A 20,000-nucleotide genomic window follows, 5' to 3' on the forward strand; every position below is an offset into this window, starting at 1 on the left:
TTAGACTCTCGGATTAAGTTCCCCACCAGGGAGAAGGCAGGCTGGCCGGGCCAGCTGTGTCTGGGGGCAGCGGGAGGGAACACGGGTCTCCCAGGGACCCGGCGCTGGGTCCCCTCCCGCGACAGGTGACAGGTCAGGTGCCCCACAGGCGTCGAGTGAGAGCGACAGGAAGCGAAGCGCAGGAGCGTCCAACAGCGTAGCAGCTCAGTGTCAAGATGCCAACAGGTTGCATTTGTTACTTGAAATGACCGAAACTCCCAAGGCAATAACGCTTTTCGAAGTTGGTTTCCCTGCAAACACAACTTCGCTCCGCCCGCACTCCTCCGGCACACTGAAGACGACTATACGCCAAGGCCCGCCTCCCTAGCCCCTAGGCCACGCCCCTTCCGCGCGAACCCTCGCGGTGTAGGGCCCTCCAACGCTGATTGACATCTTCATTCACCAGTAAGAAGTGAAATTGTCGTCAACTTCCGGTGAGAGGGCAGGACTTCCTTGCTGGTTGCTAAGACACTCTTGTGTCGCTCCTTGACAACCCTGGCGGGGGTGCTCTGGCTGCGGCCCTGGCTCTGGCCCCCGCGGGAGCAGGTGAGGTCCCGGGGCGCGGCGGGCCGCCGGGCGGGGAGGGCCGGCCCGCAGGGAGGGCGGGAGGCCACGCGGGGCGGACAAGGCCTCGCCCACCGCCGAGGCCCCAGCCCAGCCCTCTGCCTGCGCTTCCTCAGCCCCAGGCTGTCCACCCCCTACGTCGTCGGGGACCCGGGAGCTCCGTCCTTGGCGCTTTGCCGCCTCCCAGATCCGGCTCCCCCGGCGCCTCGACCCCCCGCTTCCCGCGGTGTGACCCCGCCTCTCGCCCCTGGGCGGGCGGCTCGGCTGGCAGAGTTGAGGTCGCAGCGGCACTCCGGGCTGGTCGCTTCCGCTTGGGGCCTCAGTTTCCCCGCGACCTGGGGCTCTCTGAGGCCTCTTGGAGCCTGGCGCTCTGTGCTGCTGCCGAGCCCGGGTGGGACCCCACGCCCCTGGGCAGGGGTCTGCGCACGCGTAAGATCAGTGTCCCGCCGCGCGTCTGCCCTGGAAGTCGGGGGCTGCTGGCCGTCGAGAGCGGCGCAGACTCAGTGTCCGTCGGTTTCCTGCCTTTGCCTCTTGCGTCCCCACATCGGCGCCTTCTGGACCGCGTCGCCACCTGTCATTTGTCCCGTTGACCCTCAGACCTGCCAAGCGGGATGCTTCTCCCGGGCTCTGAGTGGGGGAGGGGGGCGGCAGACGCTGCTTTGTGGGTGGCGCAGTTGGACTCAGTGGCTTCCCTCTGTCCCTAGCGGTCCTGTAGGAACCAGCAGCAACTTAAACTCAGTGCTTCTAAAGCCCAGCCAACCTGCCGCTCTCTCCCACCCAACAGGTCTCTTTTAAAGTTTGTGTTCGTTCACCTGAAAAGCAGAGGGACAGAGAGATCTTCCGTCCACCGGTTCACTCCCCAATGCCCGCAACAGCCAGGGCTGGGCCGGCCCAAAGGCGGGAGCCTGGACCCCAGCCTGTCTCCCATGTGCTGGGGATCTAAGTGCTTGAGCCTCCCCGGGTGCGCATTAGCAGGACGCTGGAATCAGAAGTGGAGCCGGTACTGGAACCCAGCGCTCTGATACGGAACGCGGGACCAGGCAGCACCCGAACAGCTGTGCCAAACACACCCCCCCATCGGTTCTCCCTGGTTTCCCGTCTGCCGCAGCCACACCGCCCTCCTGGGCGTCACCATCACCCTGCCACACCTGTTCCACTCGGGCAGTTGTCCCATGGTTTTGATTCTGCCTCCATGAGGCTCTCCCATCCCCTATTTCTGAAGCCATACAGGGGACAGGGGCCCAGCGATCTGAGCCATCACCTGCTGCCTCCCGGGGTGTGCATGGGCAGGGCTGGAGTTGGGAATGGAACTGGACTCTGGGGACGCAGGCATCCCCACCTGCATCCTGCCGCCAAGCCAGATGCCTGCTCCCAACACCCACGCTTCTTTTTTATTTATTTATTTTTTCGACAGGCAGAGTTAGTGAGAGAGAGAGAGAAACAGAGAGAAAGGTCTTCCTTCCGTTGGTTCACCCCCTAAATGGCCGCTACAGCTGGCGTACTGTGTTGATCCGAAGCCAGGAGCCAGGTGCTTCCTCCTGGTCTCCCATGCGGGTATAGGGCCCAAGCACCTGGGCCATCCTCCACTGCCTTCCCGGGCCACAACAGAGAGCTGGACTGGAAGAGGAGCAACTGGGACAGAACTGGTGCCCCAACCAGAACTAGAACCCAGGGTGCCGGCGCCGCAGGCGGAGGATTAGCCTAGTGAGCCGCGGCGCCGGCCATACCCACACTTCTTAAGGCTGCGTTTTAGGGCACCCTTGTCCTTCTCCAACCCCATCTCAGCCCCTCCCCCCAGCCTTGTCTATCCCTGCTAGATCCCATCCTCCAGCCAAGCGGGAGCCGCGTTCGCTCCCAGAAGATGCTCTGAGCATCCCGCCCCTCCTGCCCGGCTCCTGCAGAAGGCACGCTCTGACGGCATCCAGACCTGGGCTCGGGTCCTGGCCCTAGCATTTGCCAGCAGAGCCTGTGTGGTCATCAGTGCAATGGGGACAGCGGTGCCCAGCTGACAGTTTCGGGTGAGAGTCGCTGAGCCCCTCCTGGTGAGTGGAGGTAGAGGTCCCTGCCCCGCCCGCCGTTCAGTTACGATCCCAGTTTTTGGACTTTTGCCATGTGCCAGACCCTGGACTTGGGCCCCAGAACAACCAGTCCTGGTGACATCTGGGCTCAGGATGTCCCCCTTAGGTCGTGGTCAGTTGCCAGGTGTCACCCACGGTTAGCAGTTGTGAATGAGCTTGTAGAAGGTGAGCCAGTGCTGAGGCCGGCGTACTGTGAGTGTCCCCCCGCGTCCCCCTCTCAGATCTGCTCGGAGCGGAGCGGAGGGGCGGGCGGGCCAGCTCTCCCGGGGAGCCCGGCTTCTTGTTTCTTGGTATCTTGACAAACATTTGGGATTTCATCCAAATCTGAGGGTGTCCGTGAGATGTGTGTGAATCAGCACCGTTTGTCACGGGTGTTAACACGTAAGCGCGGGGAACACAGACTGGCCCACGGCGCCGCCTCTGCCCGCCTACCTCTCCCCTCCTCCCCCCTCTCTCCCGCTCCCCCGCCTCCCCTCCCTCCACCTCTCCCCCTTCCCCACCTCTCTCCCCTTTTCCCCACCTCCCCTCCTGTCCACCTCTCCCCCTCCCCTGCACCCCTCTCCTCTCCCTCGCTCCCCTCCTTTCCATGGGGTCCCAGGACACTGGGGAAAAGCAAGGCCACAGTAAAAGATCCCAAAAGCAGAGTTTGTGTGTTGCAGCCTCTGCCCCGGCTGTGAATCCTTCCCCTCCCTGCAGACACGCGTCTCTGGTGCTCGCAACCCTGTGCTTGCTTCCTGCCTTTTAAACTGCCCTGAGAGCCGGGCCTCTGGGGGCTCCGTGCCCCCGTGGCTTCCTGGCCTCACTGCTGACGTCTGGAGTACGTGTGTCCACGTCCTTCGAATCCTCCCCCCTCCTCGCCAGCTCTGTGCCGCCAGGTGTGCGACGCGGGGGGCAGGTGCAGGCAGGCGGCCGGCGCCGAGTAGGACAGATATTGTGTGACTGCCTCGTCTCCTGTTCACTGTGCCGAGGGAGAAAGCACAGATGGTAGAGTCAAAAAGGGGACCTGGGTTTGGATCCCGGCACTGCCATTGCTGTGCCCTGGGCCAGCCACAAAACCTCTCAGAGCTCCGGGCGCCTGGTGTGCGAGCGGTCGTTGGGAGGAAGGGTGCGGTGAGGACTGAAGGCACAGGGTGGCCACACAGCTGCTGCTGGGCACTGACACGGTGGCTGGGGTATAGAGGGAACCGGCTACGACCGGCTGCTCTGGCTGGCTGTTTGCATGCCTAGCTGGCTGGCAGGCGGCATTCCCGTCCCTCCATCTCCCGTGAGTCGGTCTCCTCTTACTCCTGATGCCCGGGTGAGAGAGCTGAGGCTTAGGGAAGCGCTCGGCTGAGAACCAAGATGCGGTTCGCACCACCCAGAACTGCCACGATGTGCCCTGGACCCGCCCCGCGGCCTCTCAGCCCTGGGCCGGGCTCAGCAGTGCTGAGCCCAGGCGGAAGGGCCCGGCTGTTCCTAGCAGTGAGGCCGCCCCCACCCCAGGGGCTGGCAGGTACCTTTGGCCTTATTTCCCAGAATGCACTTGTTTTTCGTCCTCCCTCCCACACAGCCTCGCCGTCCCAAGGATTCTTCCCAGATGCTGTGTCAATACACAGAGGGCCCCACCGGGGAGGGGAGGCCGAGGCTGGCCCCGGCCACGTCTGTGGCTCCGGGTGAGGCTGTGTCAACACACAGAGGGCCCCACTGCAGAGGGGAGGGCGAGGCCGGCCCCGGCATTGTGCTCCAGAGTGCACCAGGCGTCGTGTGCCTGAGCTTCGGTACCCGGCGGACTCGAGGCCCTGGCCCTGGCCACGCGTCAATTATTAAAGGGCTGTCTCGGGCCTGGCCTGGAGTCTGCAGGCCCAGGTCCGTTTGGGGGGAAGATTGATAAGGTTATTAGGAGCTCCAGCGCTGCTATTTTGGGCGCCATTCTTAGAGCAGGGTTTCGACCGGGGCTGGGTGTCTGCATCTGGACTGACGCAGCGTCATAAAAACCCTCCTCTCTCTTGTGTCTGGAGCTCACCACTGTGCCCGCCCCTTTTGTGAGCCCCACACCTGTGGCTCCCCGGGTGTAGGGGAAGTGGCCAGGGTGAGCTGCTCGCCGCCGTGGACTGTGGCCCAGCAGACGAAGTTGAGTGTGGCCAAGGCCTGGCTAACCACGCGGCTTCACTGTGCCCACCTGCACCCCCTGGGGCTTGCACCAGGTTTTGGGGGGTGGGGTGGGGCCGCTTAGTGTCCTGGTTCATACAGGGAAACCAAGGCTCAGGCTAAAGTGCTCGCCCAGAGCTACCAGGCAGGGAGCAAGCAGACTTCATTTCTGCCGCAGAACTGGGGCTGGTCCCTGAGTGTTCTGGCTGGTGGTCCTACCCAGCCCCGCCCCACAGCTGTCCCAGTGGTGTTTCCCGCTTCGTCCCTGACGGGTGGGCTCTGGGAACACTTCTGAGGTCTGGGGCTGCTTCGTGGGGGGAGCTGCACAGACCCTGGCTGTGAGCACAGCCGTGGGCCCGGCTGGCTCTGAGCTCCCCTCCAGCCTGCCCCGCGCCGGCACCTTGTAGCCCTGGGAGGGAGCTGAGTGGAACTGAAGTGCTCAGGAGGGAGCGGCCACCTGCCTGTCACACCCTGGTGACCCAGGAGAGGAGGCTGTAGGGGGGTGGGGGAGGGGCCCGCCAGCGCGATTCCCTGGGGTTTGGGACATTAGAAGCCTGCCGAGCAAGAGGGATGAGTCTGGAGCAAGAGGGATGAGTCTGCGTCTGCGCTTGGTAACTGGCCAGCTCCTTCGTGGAGACAAACAAAAGCTGCTAATATCCGAGTGGTCCTGAGGCCCAGTCTGAGGAGCTAGAGGAGCCAGCTGTCTCCTGGGAGGCCAGGAAGGAACAGTGTCCCTGGGCAGGAGTGCGGGGCAGCGCCGCGGTGCACGGAGGGGAGACCAGACTCTGACCTCACTGCCGGATCCGTGTGAGCTGCAGCGGTCAGGTTGAGCTGCAGCCTGCTGTGTGCCCGGGAGCTCGGGGAGGAGGGATCCACACCCCAGCTTTGCCACTCGCGAGCGGAGCGACCCAGGCCACTGACCTGAGGGTTCGCGCCTCTGTCCCTCCCCTGCCCCCTGCCCCGCCCCTGGTGCGCGGCACTGAGCAACTCTGTAAGCCACTAGAGCAGCGGCTGCCACCCAGGGCCCCCGTCAGTGCCCCAGCCATCACCTGCCTGCCGGGGACTGCAGGCAACGTGGGCCGCGGTGGCTGCGTGCAAGCAAATCTGCTTGCGAATGTGAGAAACACTGATGCTGGGGAGAAAGCAAAGGCGCGGGGCAGGCGCTCAGCACGGCGGCCACGTCACTGCTTGGAACACCCACGTCCCGTCTGAGTCCCCGTTCCACTGCTTCGGGTCCAGCTTCCCCTCGTGTGCACCAGGGAGGGAGCCGACAGTGGCCCAAGTACTGGGGCCCCTGCCACTCACGTGGGAGACCTGGCTGGGGTTCCAGGCTCCCAGCTTCGGCCTGGCCCAGACCGGCTGCTGCAGGCATTTGGGGAGTGAACCGCCGGATGGAAGAGCTCTGTCTGTCTGTCTCTACGCCTAATAGATACACAATTTCCTGTATGTCAGTTCTGAGAAGAAGGCTCGTTGACAGAGACACTGAGCGGCAGGATTTCCTGCAGTGCCGCCAGGCACTCCGGATCCACACCCCTCGTGCCGTGTACGCCGTCTCCTTGATCACCGAGAACCGTGGTGCGCGCATCGCCGCCTCGCGCGTGCCCACTGCGTGGCTCACAGACCCGTTCTCGGAGCTCTCCCGGCAGCCCTGTGCGGCAGGCGTGACTGTCCCTGGGTTACTCTGGAGAAATTGAGGCCCAAGTGGTTACACCGGGCCCAGCACTCAGCCTCCCAGCTCCCGGGCCAGCTGGACCAGGTGTCCGGAGAGGGAGTGGCAGGAGCAGCCAGAGAGCCTGTTGGCCGAGGGGTGTGCGGGGTGTGCTGTTCCCATGCGCCCCCTGAAGAGGCAGAGGGGGCCCCGCCCCTGCAAGAAAACCCAGGTTGTCTGCCCTGACCTGGCCGTGTGGCGCGCTCGCCGTGGCTGCCGGGAAGCGTGGACCGCGTGCCGAGTGTGTGTCCGTTGCCAGCTCCAGGCTGCATCCTGGCCTGGCCCACAGTCAGTGTTTGTCTCGGCAATGACAGTGTGTTCCTCACCGGGCCCGGCACCTCCTGGTGACTCATCCTCCGTCGGCAGACTTGCTGGCCATTTGGAAAAGGCTGCGGAGGAGTGAGGACGGGAGGTGGCAGATTGTCGCCAGGCACTTCCACTTCGTGATGTGTGCTTTCAGAGCCAACTCCCCTCTCCTGGTTTTTCCTGTTTTCTGCAGCGCCCTCGGGGAACAACGTTTTCCTCGCTCCGAGCTGGCGGCCCGGCTTCCTGACGCTCTGAGTGTCCCCTGCCAGCCCCAGCGCCTCCGCCAAGCCCCCCCGCTCCCCCAGTGGCCACAGTGGACGGATCATGGGGGAAACCGAAGGGAAGAAAGACGAGGCCGATTATAAGCGACTGCAGACCTTCCCTCTGGTCAGGGTAAGCCCGGGGCGGCCAGCAGGGCCCACGCAGCCTGGAGAGCGGGGGGTACCCCCCGTGCCCCACTGCTGGCCCCGATCCCGCCGTCTAGGATGGCAGTCACTCACTCACTCACTCTCCCGTTCATGCACCGCCATTTTGGTGGACCACCTGCTAGATGCCGGCGTGGTTCTAGGCCCCGGGGGAGAGTGGTGAGCAGACAGCAAGGCCTGCCCCCCACAAGAGCAGTGCTTAAGCAACACAATGGCAGGCTAAGTGCTCCAAAGAAAACGAAGCAGGTGTGTGGGCTGTGGGCGAGAGGAGAGGCTAGCTCCTGGAGAGAGCGAGGCAGCGGGCTGAGCCAGGCTCTGGGGACAGACGCTCTTGACGGCAGAGCCAGCGGGCTCAGGAAGCCCGAGGGGGCAGCGAGCTGCCGCATGCCGCGACCAGTGGCCAGCCGCGGGGGTCAGCATGGCACAGGCCAGGGAGTCCTGGCCAGAGTTCATGGGTGTGTCGTGGAGGCAGAGGAGGGGTGCGAGCTGTCGTGTTTTCTAGGGCCCCTCCAGCAGGGACTTCGGGATGGGGAGAGCAGGGGGGTTGCTGCTGGAGGCCCAGGTCCTGCAGAGCAGGAGGGAGGCATGGGCGGGGCCGCACGCGCCCGGGCCTCTGGGTGAGAGGAAGAAGCTTCCCAGAGGCTGGTTTTTTTTTTTTTTTTTTTTTTTTTTTTTTTTTTTTTTTTCCTAAACAGCAAGAGAAAAAAATGATGGTGACTTCCAAGAAAGGGAAGGTGGAGGAGGCGTGGGGCTGGGGGGAACCCGGTTATTTTTAGCCACTAAGCGGGGTTATCAAAACGTGTGCCGAGCCAGGAGCTGGGTGTGAAAGTGCGTGAAGCCTCCCCTGGAGACGTCAGACAGGACCGGGGGCGGCAGGGCCCAGGGCCCCCAGTGGCTGCAAGCAGGCAGGGTCCCCAGAGGGAGGCGGGAGGCGCAACAGGAACCTGGAGTGTGGCCAGCTGCCCCCAGGCTTCAAGGGCAGAGGCGGTGGCGAGCCGTCTCCCCAGCCGTGCCCAGTGCCCTGGCAGAGGGCCCTGTGCCCCCGCTGCAGGCCTGAGCTCAGAGGGCCACCTGCCCAGGCCTGTGGCAGGCAGCACCTTGGTGGCAGCGTCTTAAGCTTGGGACAGAGAGGCAGGCCAGGCAGGGCAGGGCACGGGCTGAGCCCCTCTCCATTTGTCCCCTGTCCGTCTCCAGCACTCGGACATGCCAGAGGAGATGCGAGTGGAGACCATGGAGCTCTGTGTCACAGCCTGTGAGAAATTCTCCAACAACAACGAGGTACTGCCGTCGGGCTGGGATGACATGTGGGAGACTGGGGGGCCCAGGCCCTGCTGCCAGCCCGAGTCTGGCCGGCAGCATACACAAGGCTTCCTGGACGGCAGTCACAGGGCGAGCCGGGGGGGAGGAAGCCGGAGGGGTCTCCACGCCATCCCTGCCCGTGGTCCTGTCGGGGGCACAGGGCACCTTTCCCCAGGGCTCCATCCCCGTGGGGAGCAGAAGCCTGGCGAGGCCTCATCCGTGTGTCTGTCCATTCACAGAGACTCAGAGCCATCTCTGTGCCACACGCTGCTGTGGGTGCCAGGGTGGGGCCCATAGGCTCTGAGCTGGGAGCGCCCCAATGAGTGCAGGGGAGAGAGATGGAAGTCAGTGTGTGGCGGCCGTGCGGAGCAGACCTTGGCCAGCGAGAGCTCGCATCCCGTCTGCAGCCTGCCTCGCTCAGTGCCCTTTGGGTGAGCCCAGGCCTCCCACCCTGTACCTGGGGGTAGCCAAGGTGCCCCCCGCTGCGAGGATGACTTGTGGAGGCGCGGGGGGCCCACCTGGAGGAAGGGGGCACTGCTGGTCACATCGAAGCCTCACTGGAGGGACAGGGGACAGAGAGAAAGTCGGAGCCCTCCCATCTGCAGCCCACTCCCAGAGGCTCACCACAGCTGACCCCGGGAGCCTGGCATGCCATCTGGGCCTCCTGTGAGGGAGATAGAGGCCCAGGAACCTGGGCTACCACCTGCTGCCTCCCAGGCGCATTAGCAGGAGCTGGACCAGAAGTTAGCAGCCGGGACTCCAACCAGCCCTCGGATATGGGATGCAGGCGTCCCAAGCAGCAGCTAACCACCGAGCCACACTGCCTGCTGCGCAGGTGGAGTTTCCTGCGAGAAGGGGAGCAGGAAGCGGAGGGCTTGTGCTGTGGCTGGGAGGCGCAGCTGCTCCTCCCTAGGGCCCGCTGCACCCCGCGCCTGGCAGTGACGTGGGTAGCCAGAGCCCTCACACCTGGGCACAGCTGCGGCCTCCACCTCTCCATTCACACAGCCGGGAGCCCAGGTGTAGCTCAGGACTCGGCCCGGCTGTCAGACCTGACACTGACCGCCCCGCCCCTGGTGACGCAGCGTCCAGGTTCCTGTCGGTAACGTCCGGAAGCCCTTCCCACAGGGGCCGTGAGCCGGGGTCTGCCGTCGTGGGCCAGCAGGCCTTTCCCTGCTGAGACCGCCCTCGCCAGGGGCCGGCGCGGGCCGCTGCCCGCTCCCCCTGACGAGCACCCTGCCTTCCAGAGCGCGGCCCGGATGATCAAGGAGGCCATGGACAAGAAGTTCGGCTCCTCCTGGCACGTGGTGATCGGCGAGGGCTTCGGCTTGGAGATCACACACGAGGTGAAGAACCTGCTCTACCTGTACTTCGGGGGCACCCTGGCCGTGTGCGTGTGGAAGTGCTCCTGACCCCGCGTGGGCCCTGCTTCTCCCGGGAGAGCCGCGCGCTCTTGTCGTTTCGTCTTGTGTGCCAGCTTCCCAGGCCACGCCCCGGGCGTGAGTCCGCGGGCGGCTCTACTCCCAGGCTTGCAGCCCTCAAGGCCCAGGGCAGGACCAGGCAGCAGGGAAGGTGGGGGGAGATGGAGCTTTCCTCCCCCGACCTGCCAGTGGCCCGCTCCCCTCACTCCCCAGGGTCCCCAGCACTGCCAGGACGTGTCCTCAAGGAGCCCCGGCTCTGGAGGACACGGGCAGCTTCTCCTCTTGTCTCTGGGGACGTGGTGACCGAGCCCTCCCAGCCCCGCCCAGGCTGAGCAAGGCACCCACCGCGTCTCCTGGACCAGCAGTGCCGCTGGTGCAGCCCCCAGCCTCGGCGTCCTCCCTCCCCGTGCACCGCCTGGAGCGCGCAGCTGGGAGCCGGAGCCGGGCCGGCCGGTGCGCGACTGCCCCCAGCCGCTCTGGGCGTCACCGAGCCTCCGTGAGACGCCTGGCCAGGAGTGCTCTCGCCACGAGGCTGCTTCGGCAGGGACCGCTGGCCGTCAGGGACCGCTCGTTTGTACTTCTCGTCTCCGCCGGGTTTTCTAGATTCTTCTGCGTGTGGGGAGAAGGGTTTTAGTAGAGGGTGAACCGTATTTTACACAGCGGTCTTATTTATATACATGTCTTGGTTTTTACAATTAAAATGACCAAAAACGGACCTCCCTCTGCGGCCTCCTGACCGACCGGTGTCCTCAGGGCTGGGCGCATCGTGGGAACGCAGAGATGTTTCTGGATGAACAGTGAGGGTCCTACAGCCTGGCCCAGGCCCTCACCACTGTGTCACAGTCAGGACCGGGGCCATCACTGGGGCCACGTGGACACTGGGATACCGTCAGGCTCTTTTTTTTTTTTAATTCGCTTGAAAAGCAGAGTTACAGAGAGAGGGGGTGAGAGAGAGATCTTCCATCCTCTGGTTCACTCCCCAAATGGCCGCAATGGCCAGGGCTGGGCCAAGCCGAAGCCAGGAGCCAGGAGCTGCTTCTGGGTCTCCCATACAGGAGACCCACTTGGGCCATCTTCCTCTACTTTCCCAGGCCATAGCAGAGAGCTGGATTGGAAGTGGAGCAGCCAGGACTCAAACCAGCGTCCCAGACAGCGCCTTTACCTGCTGCACCACAGCGCCGCCCCTACTGTCAGGTCCAGCAGACGTTCGTCCCGCGCCCCTGAGCGCCCCATGCTAGGAGCTGGGAGTGTGGAGTCAGAAAAGCTCAGACCCCACGCTCAGTCCACTCCTGCCCAGTCACGTCAGCTGGGTGTGGGAGATGATGCGCTAGGACACAGGACGGGACATTGTGTGGGCAGGCAGGGTGAGGGTTCTGCCAGAGCACTAGGCAGCGGCTTAGGGGCTGTGACGCCCCCGTAGCTCTGGCCTTGGCCCCTCAGACCCAGAAACCCTGGGCGTGACAGTGCTGAGGCAGCCCCACGCCCAGGGTGGCCTGGGAGTCCCAGCCCCTGGCCCGGTTCCACCCATCGAAAGCTGAGGAGCCAGCGTTAGAGAGCTGTCGACAGATGCGATGGCACGGCCAGGCAGAGGTTTGTGGTCGGGGAGCTCGCTCTGAGCCGGGGGCAGTGGGACAGAGCCTGGTCACCGCCCCAAGGCTGGCCGCCTGGTTCCGCGGCTGGAGCCAGCCTCTGGGATGCGGGTGGGGGCCGGCTGCCTGACCCTGGGCCCGTCCTGGTTGGAACCTGAGGCACTGCTGGGGAGGTGGGCCAGCCGCACAGATGGGCATGAAGGGAGCGGGGCGGGGGCGGTGCGGGAGGTGGGGCGGGGGCGCCGCGGCCTGGAATAGCTCCGGCTGATGAACCGCCTGCCTCGCATCTGTTCTCTGCTTTCATCTGTGCACGCGGGTGCCAAAACGTGAAGTTGGCTGAGCCTGCAGCCGGGGCGGTGGGTAGGCGAGCGGGTGCCGAGGGCCACAGAGCTGGCTCGGGCCCAGCCTGCTCTTCCGAGCCTCTCTGTGCCTCAGCTGCTGTGTCTGTGGAATGGGGGTGAAAGGCCCCGTCCCCAGGGTCCCTGGGAGGCAGGACTGTGTCTGGAGCAGCCACACCTCGTGGTGTGTGCTGTGTCATTTTTTTGCGTGCTCCTCTCTTGCCATTGCTAGGGGGGGTGCTGCCAGCCAGCCCCTGGCGCAGGATGGGGACTCACGGGCACGCAGTTTAGAGGTGCCCCTGGTGGCGAGCACCCTCCCAGTCCCAGTCCAGAGGGTAATGAGGTCCCTGGTGGGCCGGGTCAGGTGACTGCACCGTGGCGGGTGTTCCCCAGCCACTCCTGAACTTGGACCCCGGGGGCGATACTCCCCTCCACCTGCCAAGACCCGTGCCAGCCACAGACACCCTGGCCTTCCCCTGTGCCGGCCTCGCTGACGAGGGAGGGACCTGACAGTGCTGAAGCCCCCATCCCTGCTGGCCGGCAGCTCCCAGTCTGGCCCGGGGTCCGCCCAGGAGCAGAAAAGCAGGACACGGGGAAGGAGTTTGTAAGAAAAGAGAACGTGGGGCTCAGGGAATCGGGGGTTCAGAGGAGGGAGCAGCTGTCACTGCCCAGGGGGTGGGGAAGGCTTCCTGGAGGAGGTGGCATGCCCCAGGCCCTGGCGTTTCTGGGGAAGGTTGAGCCGGGCTGTGCAGGCAGCTCACCGCTGTGGAGGGAGCAGAGCCGGCAGGTGAGACCGTGGTGGAAAGAGGAGAGGGCTGGAGGTCGGGGCGGTGTGGGGGTCGCCGGACACTGAACGCCCTCCCTCCAGGTCACGATGCCGTGTCCTCAACTGACCTGGCCCCATTTCCTATCAGAGAAACTGGGAGTTGGAGGACAACAGTATCCGGCCCCGGGTCCCACTAGGAAGACGCCCCTAGCTGGCACTGGAGCCGGGCTGCCCGGCCCCACGGCCCCCGGGCCCGGCTGCTGCACCTCAGCCCATCCGTCCTGAGGCCGGGTGCTCCCTCTGCCCTCTGCTCAGACCTCAGCGCCAACACTGGAGGCGGTGGCCACAGGTCCCCAGAGCCTGTCCTGCCGCTGTGCTCACCCCGCCGCCGCCTCAGTGCGGGGCAGCTGCAGTCCGGTCCAGACACAGCTGGAGGCCGAGTCCCAGCCATGGGCCCCACTGGTCAGCAGCCTGTCCTGCCGCTGTGCTCACCCCGCCGCCGCCTCAGTGCGGGGCAGCTGCAGTCCGGTCCAGACACAGCTGGAGGCCGAGTCCCAGCCATGGGCCCCACTGGTCAGCAGCCTGTCCTGCCGCTGTGCTCACCCCGCCGCCGCCTCAGTGCGGGGCAGCTGCAGTCCGGTCCAGACACAGCTGGAGGCCGAGTCCCAGCCATGGGCCCCACTGGTCAGCAGCCTGTCCTGCCGCTGTGCTCACCCCGCCGCCGCCTCAGTGCGGGGCAGCTGCAGTCCGGTCCAGACACAGCTGGAGGCCGAGTCCCAGCCGTGGGCCCCACTGGGGACTGCACAGATGGCAGAAGCTCAGGACACAGCCAGAGCCGGGGTGCGGCACGCGTGGCGAGGCAGCCGGGAGGGACGGTGTGGGGCGAGCCCTGGCAGGAAGTGGGCCTGGTGAACATTTAATGTGGCCTTGGCTCCGGGGTGGCGCTTGACCTACTTCCCGCCTCTCCAGCGGTGGACCCTACAGGCGGAGAGAGGGCTGGCCCTGGGGGCTGTGGGGTCCCAGCGCGCACCCGACAAGTGGCGAAGGCATCCAGCAGCGCCCACTTCCTTGGTCGGTTCTGCCCGCCCCGCCCCCGGCTGGGGGGCTGTCAGTCCAGCCCCAAGCCCCCACCTTGCTCCACTTTCCTTTTGTTCTCCCTGTATTTAAAGCAGCCGCCTCCCACAGCCAGCTGCTGTCTTCACTCCTGACGGCGGTGGAGCCGGGAGCCTGGGCGGCTCAGGATGCGAATTATTATTAATAACCCTGCGGAGCGTGCCAGGCCCGGCTCGGCTCAGGCTCGCCTGTCGGGGACCCCCCTTCCCCGATTCAGCAAGCACCGGCGTTCGCCCAGGCCCAGCTCGGACCTCTGCCCCGGGCTGCAGCCACTCTGCTTCTGGGTCTCAGGTCCCCCACGCACTTCCCAGTCACTGGAGGCACCGGGGAGATGGGAGAAGGTGGCCGTGACCCTGAACCTGCCGCAAAGCTGGAAGGGCCGGTCTGGGCGCTCACTCCTGCTCTGAGGCTTGGGCCACAAGGACCAGCTGAGCTGGTGGGTGGGTTTATTACCTGCAGCCACTGAGGGTCCCAGGCAGCTGAGACCAGACCCTGTGGGCTCCTTCTGAGCCAGGCAGGACCCCCCGCCTCGCAATAGCAGGCACACGTGGGGACTTTGGTGTCGCCCACGCGATCCCTTGGCCCCGTGTACTCATCCAGCCTCAAAACGGCCAGGGGAGCTGGCGGGGGTCCAGGTTCCTGTGTACCCTGACCGTGGGGGCGGGGTCTCCACGGCACGACATGGCTCACAGACACGGTAAGAGTGACGCCGGCTCCTGGAGGCCGCCTCCCCCACTGCACCCCTTGGGCCCCCGTACTGGCAGTCACCTGTGTCCCCCCGTGCCGTGCACACCTGCCCACGTAACGGCTGCCACCGTGTCTCATTTCGGCATGCACCCCGGTGCCCAGCACAGGACCTGGCGTGCACGGAGACTGTGCAGGGACTGACGCGGATGGATGTGCACCACGGGCGTGGAGGGGCTTCCCCAGGAAGCTCAGGGCGTCCGGACACACGGGGCTGCAGGGACTGGGCCGGGCTGAGTTGCCCTTTGCCAGTTCCCAGGCCCCGCACACAAGGCCTGGGGTTTGTCGGGGACTCCCAAAGAGGCAGCTGTAGGGTCGGCAGCAGCGAGCGAAGGACCAGCCTGGCCCCGGGCCCCTGACGACAGCTTCGGGCTCTTCGGGGGGTGGCCCTGCCCTGCCGGTGTCTCCAGCCGTCGCTCAGCAAATGTTCCACTCACGAGCGCTCGTGAGCACCCACCCTTCGGGAGACAGGTCCCCAGGTGCTTCCTGGAGGGATCCCAGCAGGAGCCCGGCTGCAGAGCCGCGCCCACGCCTTTCCCTGGAGGCCCCCTGCATGCAGCAGCTCCCTGCCCTGGAAGCCCTTCAAGCCTGGAGCCCTCCCGGGTAGCAGGGGGCCTGAGTTACGCACCCCTCCCCAGGCTTAGCACAGGGCCGGTACACAGCTGGTGTCAGTAAGTGCCCGGGCATTCATTTGTCCACTCGTCAAACCTTCCCGCCTGTTTTTTAAATTATTTTATTTTATTTTTATTTTTGACAGGCAGAGTGGACAGTGAGAGAGACAGAGAGAAAGGTCTTCCTTTTGCCGTTGGTTCACCCTCCAATGGCCGCTGCGGCCAGCGCACCGCACTGATCCGAAGCCAGGAGCCAGGTGCTTCTCCTGGTCTCCCATGCGGGTGCAGGGCCCAAGCACTTGGGCCATCCTCCACTGCACTCCCGGGCCACAGCAGAGAGCTGGCCTGGAAGAGGGGCAACCGGGACAGAATCCGGCGCCCCGACCGGGACTAGAACCTGGTGTGCCGGCGCCGTAAGGTGGAGGATTAGCCTGTTGAGCCACGGCGCCGGCCCCCACCTATTTTTTTTTTAAAGATGTATTTATTTATTTGACACAGTTATATATAGAGAGGTCTTCTACCTGCTGGTTCACTCCCCTGATGGCCGCAACAGCCAGGGGCCAGGAGCTTCTCACAGGTCCCCCACGTGGCAGCGGCCTAAGCACTTGGGTCATCTGCTGCTGCTTTCCCAAGCGCATTAGCAGGGAACTTTTTTATTTTTGTTTTTTTTTAAGCAGGAAACTTGATCGGAAATGGAGCAGCCGGGACTTGAACTGGTGCCCATAGGGGATGCTGGCGCCACAGGTAACCCGCTACGCCACAGCGTGCCCCCACCCCCAATCTTTGTGCTTGGCTCTGCTGGGACCACGAATGGTGCAGTTAGGCCAACGTGGGAACCAGCGAGGACAGCTCCATGTGCAGAGTGCCATCCCTGGGACCTGAGGCACGGAGGCCAGAGGAGGGACCTTGGGGCCAGCAGGAGAGGACGTGAGTGAGGCAGAGCCACAGGTGTGCGCAGGAGAGCTGAAGACGAACAAGGCCACCTGGGCAGCCAGAGGGAGGGGGCCACGTTGGTGGGGGCCAACGAGAGATGGCTCTGCAGAGGCCAGCGCTGTGGCATAGTAGGTTCAGCTGCCGCCTGCATCCTATATGAGTGCCAGTTCGAGTCCTGGCTGCTCCGCTTCCGATCAGGCTCCCTGCTGTGGCCTGAGAAGGCAGTAGAAGATGGCCCAAGTCCTTGGGCCCCTGCACCCACATGGGAGACCATTCAGATGGAGTTCCAGGCTCCTGGCTTTAGCCTGGCCCAGCCCTGGCCAGCGTGGCTATTTGGAGAGTGAACCAGTAGACCTCTCACTGTCCTTTCTGCCTTTGAAATAAATAAATGCTTTCTAAAAACTAGGGGCCAGCGCCGCGGCTCAATAGGCTAATCCTCCACCTTGTGGCACCGGCACACCAGGTTCTAGTCCCGGTCGGGGCGCCGGATTCTGTCCCGGTTGCCCCTCTTCCAGGCCAGCTCTCTGCTGTGGCCCGGGAAGGCAGTGGAGGATGGCCCAAGTGCTTGGGCCCTGCACCCCATGGGAGACCAGGAGAAGCACCTGGCTCCTGGCTTTGGATCAGCGCGATGCGCCAGCCGCGGCGGCCATTGGAGGGTGAACCAACGGCAAAAGGAGGACCTTTCTCCCTGTCTCTCTCTCTGACTCTCTCTGACTCTCTCTCACTCTGCCTGTCAAAAAAAACACAAAAACTAGGAGTAGAAGCAGGTGGCGCTGGAGGAGGTGGTCGTGTCCCCACAGCAAGCCCGGCTGCCCCAGGATAGAGAGAGGCGCTGAGCTGGGAGAGCCGTGTGCCGGGTCCCATGGAAGGCAGGCTCAAGGATGCATGGGGGCCGTCTGTTCTTCCCTGCCCGCCTCAGCTCAGCGCCCTGCATGGTGACTCACGGGGTCTGTCGGGCAGGCAGGTATCCTGTGCCTGAGTGATGGGAGCCAAGCCCTGCCTTTCCCCTGAGAAGCGTCCGGGAGGCCAGAGCCAGGACGAGGCTGTGCACATGGCTAGAGAGCAGCCGCTCCTGCCTTCCCGCTGGGTGAGCGGGGCAGGTGGGGGCTGCAGGCCCCTCGGTCCCAGACTCCCTCACTCCCGCCGAGCACTGCGGCTGGCCCAGGCCCTGAGAAGGCCAAAGTCCTGAGGCAGCAGCTGGCTGGGGCCACCCCCACTGATGTAGCAATCTGAGTCCCAGGGGCCACAGGTGCCAGGGGCCCCGGAGGAGGCAAGGCCGCAGTGCCCAGGACTGGCCTTGGAGCTGGGCCTGGAAAGGATTTCAGTAGGTGAGTCCAGGCATTTGGGGCCAAGAGTTAGGAGTGGGGAGTGGGCAGAGCTGAAGGCGGGCTGGAAGCGGCACACGGGTATGACTGGGCCAGCAGCAGGAGCTGTGGAGGGCTGGCAGGCTGGCAGGCTGGCGATGCTGTGGGGACAGGCCTCCTCTCCCAGCTTGGGGGCCTCGTGCTGCGCTGTCGGCACGGGGGCAGCCTCCTGACCCCACTCCCAGCTCTGCCTCGCCCAGCAGGGGCCATGGTGCCTAATTCGGCTTAACCCCTAGCCCGAAAGTCCCACTGCCCCCAGACGAGACACCCCCCCCCCAGACGAGACCCCCGTCTTCAACCTGGCCTGCAAGGGCCAGCGTGGCCTGCTCCCTCCACCTCCCAGCTGGGGCCAGCTGCCTGGGCGTCCGCAGCCGGCCCTGACCCTCGGGGGTCTGGGGTCCTGGGATGGGCAAGGTGCAAGCCGAGCTGGCGGAGCTCCGGAGCCCACCCCCCGGAACACCTGCCCCTCTGCCACCTCCACTTCCACGTCAACCAGGATGAGCACGAGTTGGGCCCCCCGAGAAGATTGTGGCTACAAACGTGCTCAAGGCCACCTCCAATCCCCGGCCCTGCTCCAGTCTGACCTATCTCTCTGACCTCATGTCCACCCTGCGGCTCACAGCCCTAGCTGCTCATGGTGTGCCGGCCAGGGGCAGGCCTCTTCAAGCCGGGTAAGAGAGGCCGTGTGGCTCAGGGCCTGGCAGCAGGCTTGTCTCAACGCAGCTGGCGGTGCAGGGCGGCCTCTAGTGGCCACATGTGGGCACAACATGGGTCACCAGCGACGGGTGCTGACGGGGCTGGCTGGGGGGCTCACCTTGGCCTTCTGCCAGGCCCCAGCACCTCCACTTGGTGCTCTGAGCCCACATCACCCGATCAGTGCTCCCAACCTCAGAGGGGTGCCGTGAGGACAGAGGTGAAGGGGCTCAGGATGTGGCCCAGGGCAGACACCTGGGACCCGGTGACCCCACTGGCAGATTGCCACCGGCACCTTTGACCCCAGCCCCCCAACCCCTCCACCTGGACACAGGAATCCCAGTCCTCAAGAGCTCCCTCCATGCTGGGGCCCCACCCCGAGCTCCTGTCTTTGCTCAACCCCCAGGGTCAAGGTCACAGAATCTGGATAATTCTTGATGCAATAAAACAACATAGAAGGGAAGCTGGCATTGTAGCTCAGCAGGTTAAAGCCATTGCCTGTGAAGCCAGCATCCCATATAAGTGTAGGTTTGAGTCTCAGCTGCTCCACTTCCAATCCAGCTCCCTGCTAATGGCCTGGGAAGGCAGCAGAAGATGGCCCAAGTGCTTGGGCCCCTGCACTCACGTGGGAGACCCGGATGGAGTTCCAGCCTCCTGGTTTCTGCTTGGTCCAGCTCTAGCTGTTGTAGTCATTTGGGGAATGAACCAGTGGTTGGAAGATCTTTTTCTCTCTGTCTCTATCTCTCTGTACTTTGCCTTTCAAATAAATTTAAAAATCCTTTTTAAAGATTTTTTTGCAAGTTCTATAACGATATTTTTCAATCAGAAGATAGATATGGAGGGCCAACGTTGTGGGATGCTGCCTCCGGGGATGCCGGCATCCCCTGTGGGCTCCTGTTTGAGTTCCAGCTGCTTCACTTCCAATTCAACTCCCTGGTAATGCGGCTCGGAAAGCAGTGGAAGGCGGCCCAAGTCGTTGAGCCCCTGCATCCACATGGGAGACCCAGATGGAGTTCTGTGCTCATAGCTTCTGCATGGCCCAGCCCCAGCCATCACAGCCACTTGGGGAGTGAACCAGCAAATAAGATATCTCTCTCTCCCTCTCTCTCTCTAACTCTGCCTTTCAAATAAACAAAATTTTTTTTAAAAGGGTACACACAAAAACATTCCAGCCAGAATTATATTTGTCTTTATATCAACAAAGTTACAGAATACATTTACATTTTTTAAGGAAGAAGGGACCCATGAAAATCGTGGAGCCCAGGGTCCCTCTGGGGCGCATCTCTTGGTGTTGTAACCATCTGGCCTTGTGCCTGCCTTCACCACCAGACACGGGGCCCCTGGACAGGCAAGAAGTCAGCATGAGCTCAATAAACAAGTGCTTTTAAATTTTTTAAAAAAATATTTATTTACTGGCGCTGGCGCTGTGGTGCAGAGGGTTAAAGCCACAGCCTGCAGCACCGGCATCCCATATGGACATGGGTTCAAGTCCTGGCTGCTCCACTTCCGATCCAGCTCTCTGCTATGGCATGGGAAAGCAGTAGAAGATGGCCCAAGTGCTTGGGCCCCTGTACCCGTGTGGGAGACCCGGAAGAGGCTTCTGGCTCCTGGCTTCAGATCAGCTCAGCTCTGGCCGTTGTGGTCATTTGGGGAGTGAACCAGCGGATAGAAAACTATCTCTCTCTCTCTCTCTCTCTCTCTCTCTCTCTTTTTCTGGCTTTATCTCTGTAACTCTGTCTTTCAACTAAATAAAATAAAACTTTAAAAACATTTATTTAAGAGGTAGAGTTACAGAGAGAGGGAGAGACAGAGAGAGAGAGAGAGGTCTTCCGTCCATTGGTTCACTCCCCAGTTGGCTGCAATGGTTGAGCTGATTGGAAGCCAG

At 63.6% G+C, this 20,000-nt stretch overlaps 1 protein-coding gene across 1 annotated transcript; it reads left to right on the plus strand.

Moving 5' to 3' along the window:
- The first annotated feature begins 495 nt into the window (after positions 1-495).
- On the plus strand, positions 496-10,674 carry DNAL4 (dynein axonemal light chain 4). The gene is made up of 4 exons (XM_062201951.1): positions 496-585; positions 7,016-7,215; positions 8,442-8,525; positions 9,791-10,674. The coding sequence occupies exons 2-4, from the start codon at positions 7,147-7,149 to the stop codon at positions 9,953-9,955; spliced, it is 318 nt and encodes a 105-aa protein (XP_062057935.1). The 5' UTR covers positions 496-585; positions 7,016-7,146; the 3' UTR covers positions 9,956-10,674.
- Positions 10,675-20,000: the final 9,326 nt, after the last annotated feature.

Source organism: Lepus europaeus, chromosome 10, assembly GCF_033115175.1.
Source record: "Lepus europaeus isolate LE1 chromosome 10, mLepTim1.pri, whole genome shotgun sequence".
Lineage (NCBI taxonomy): Eukaryota > Metazoa > Chordata > Mammalia > Lagomorpha > Leporidae > Lepus > Lepus europaeus.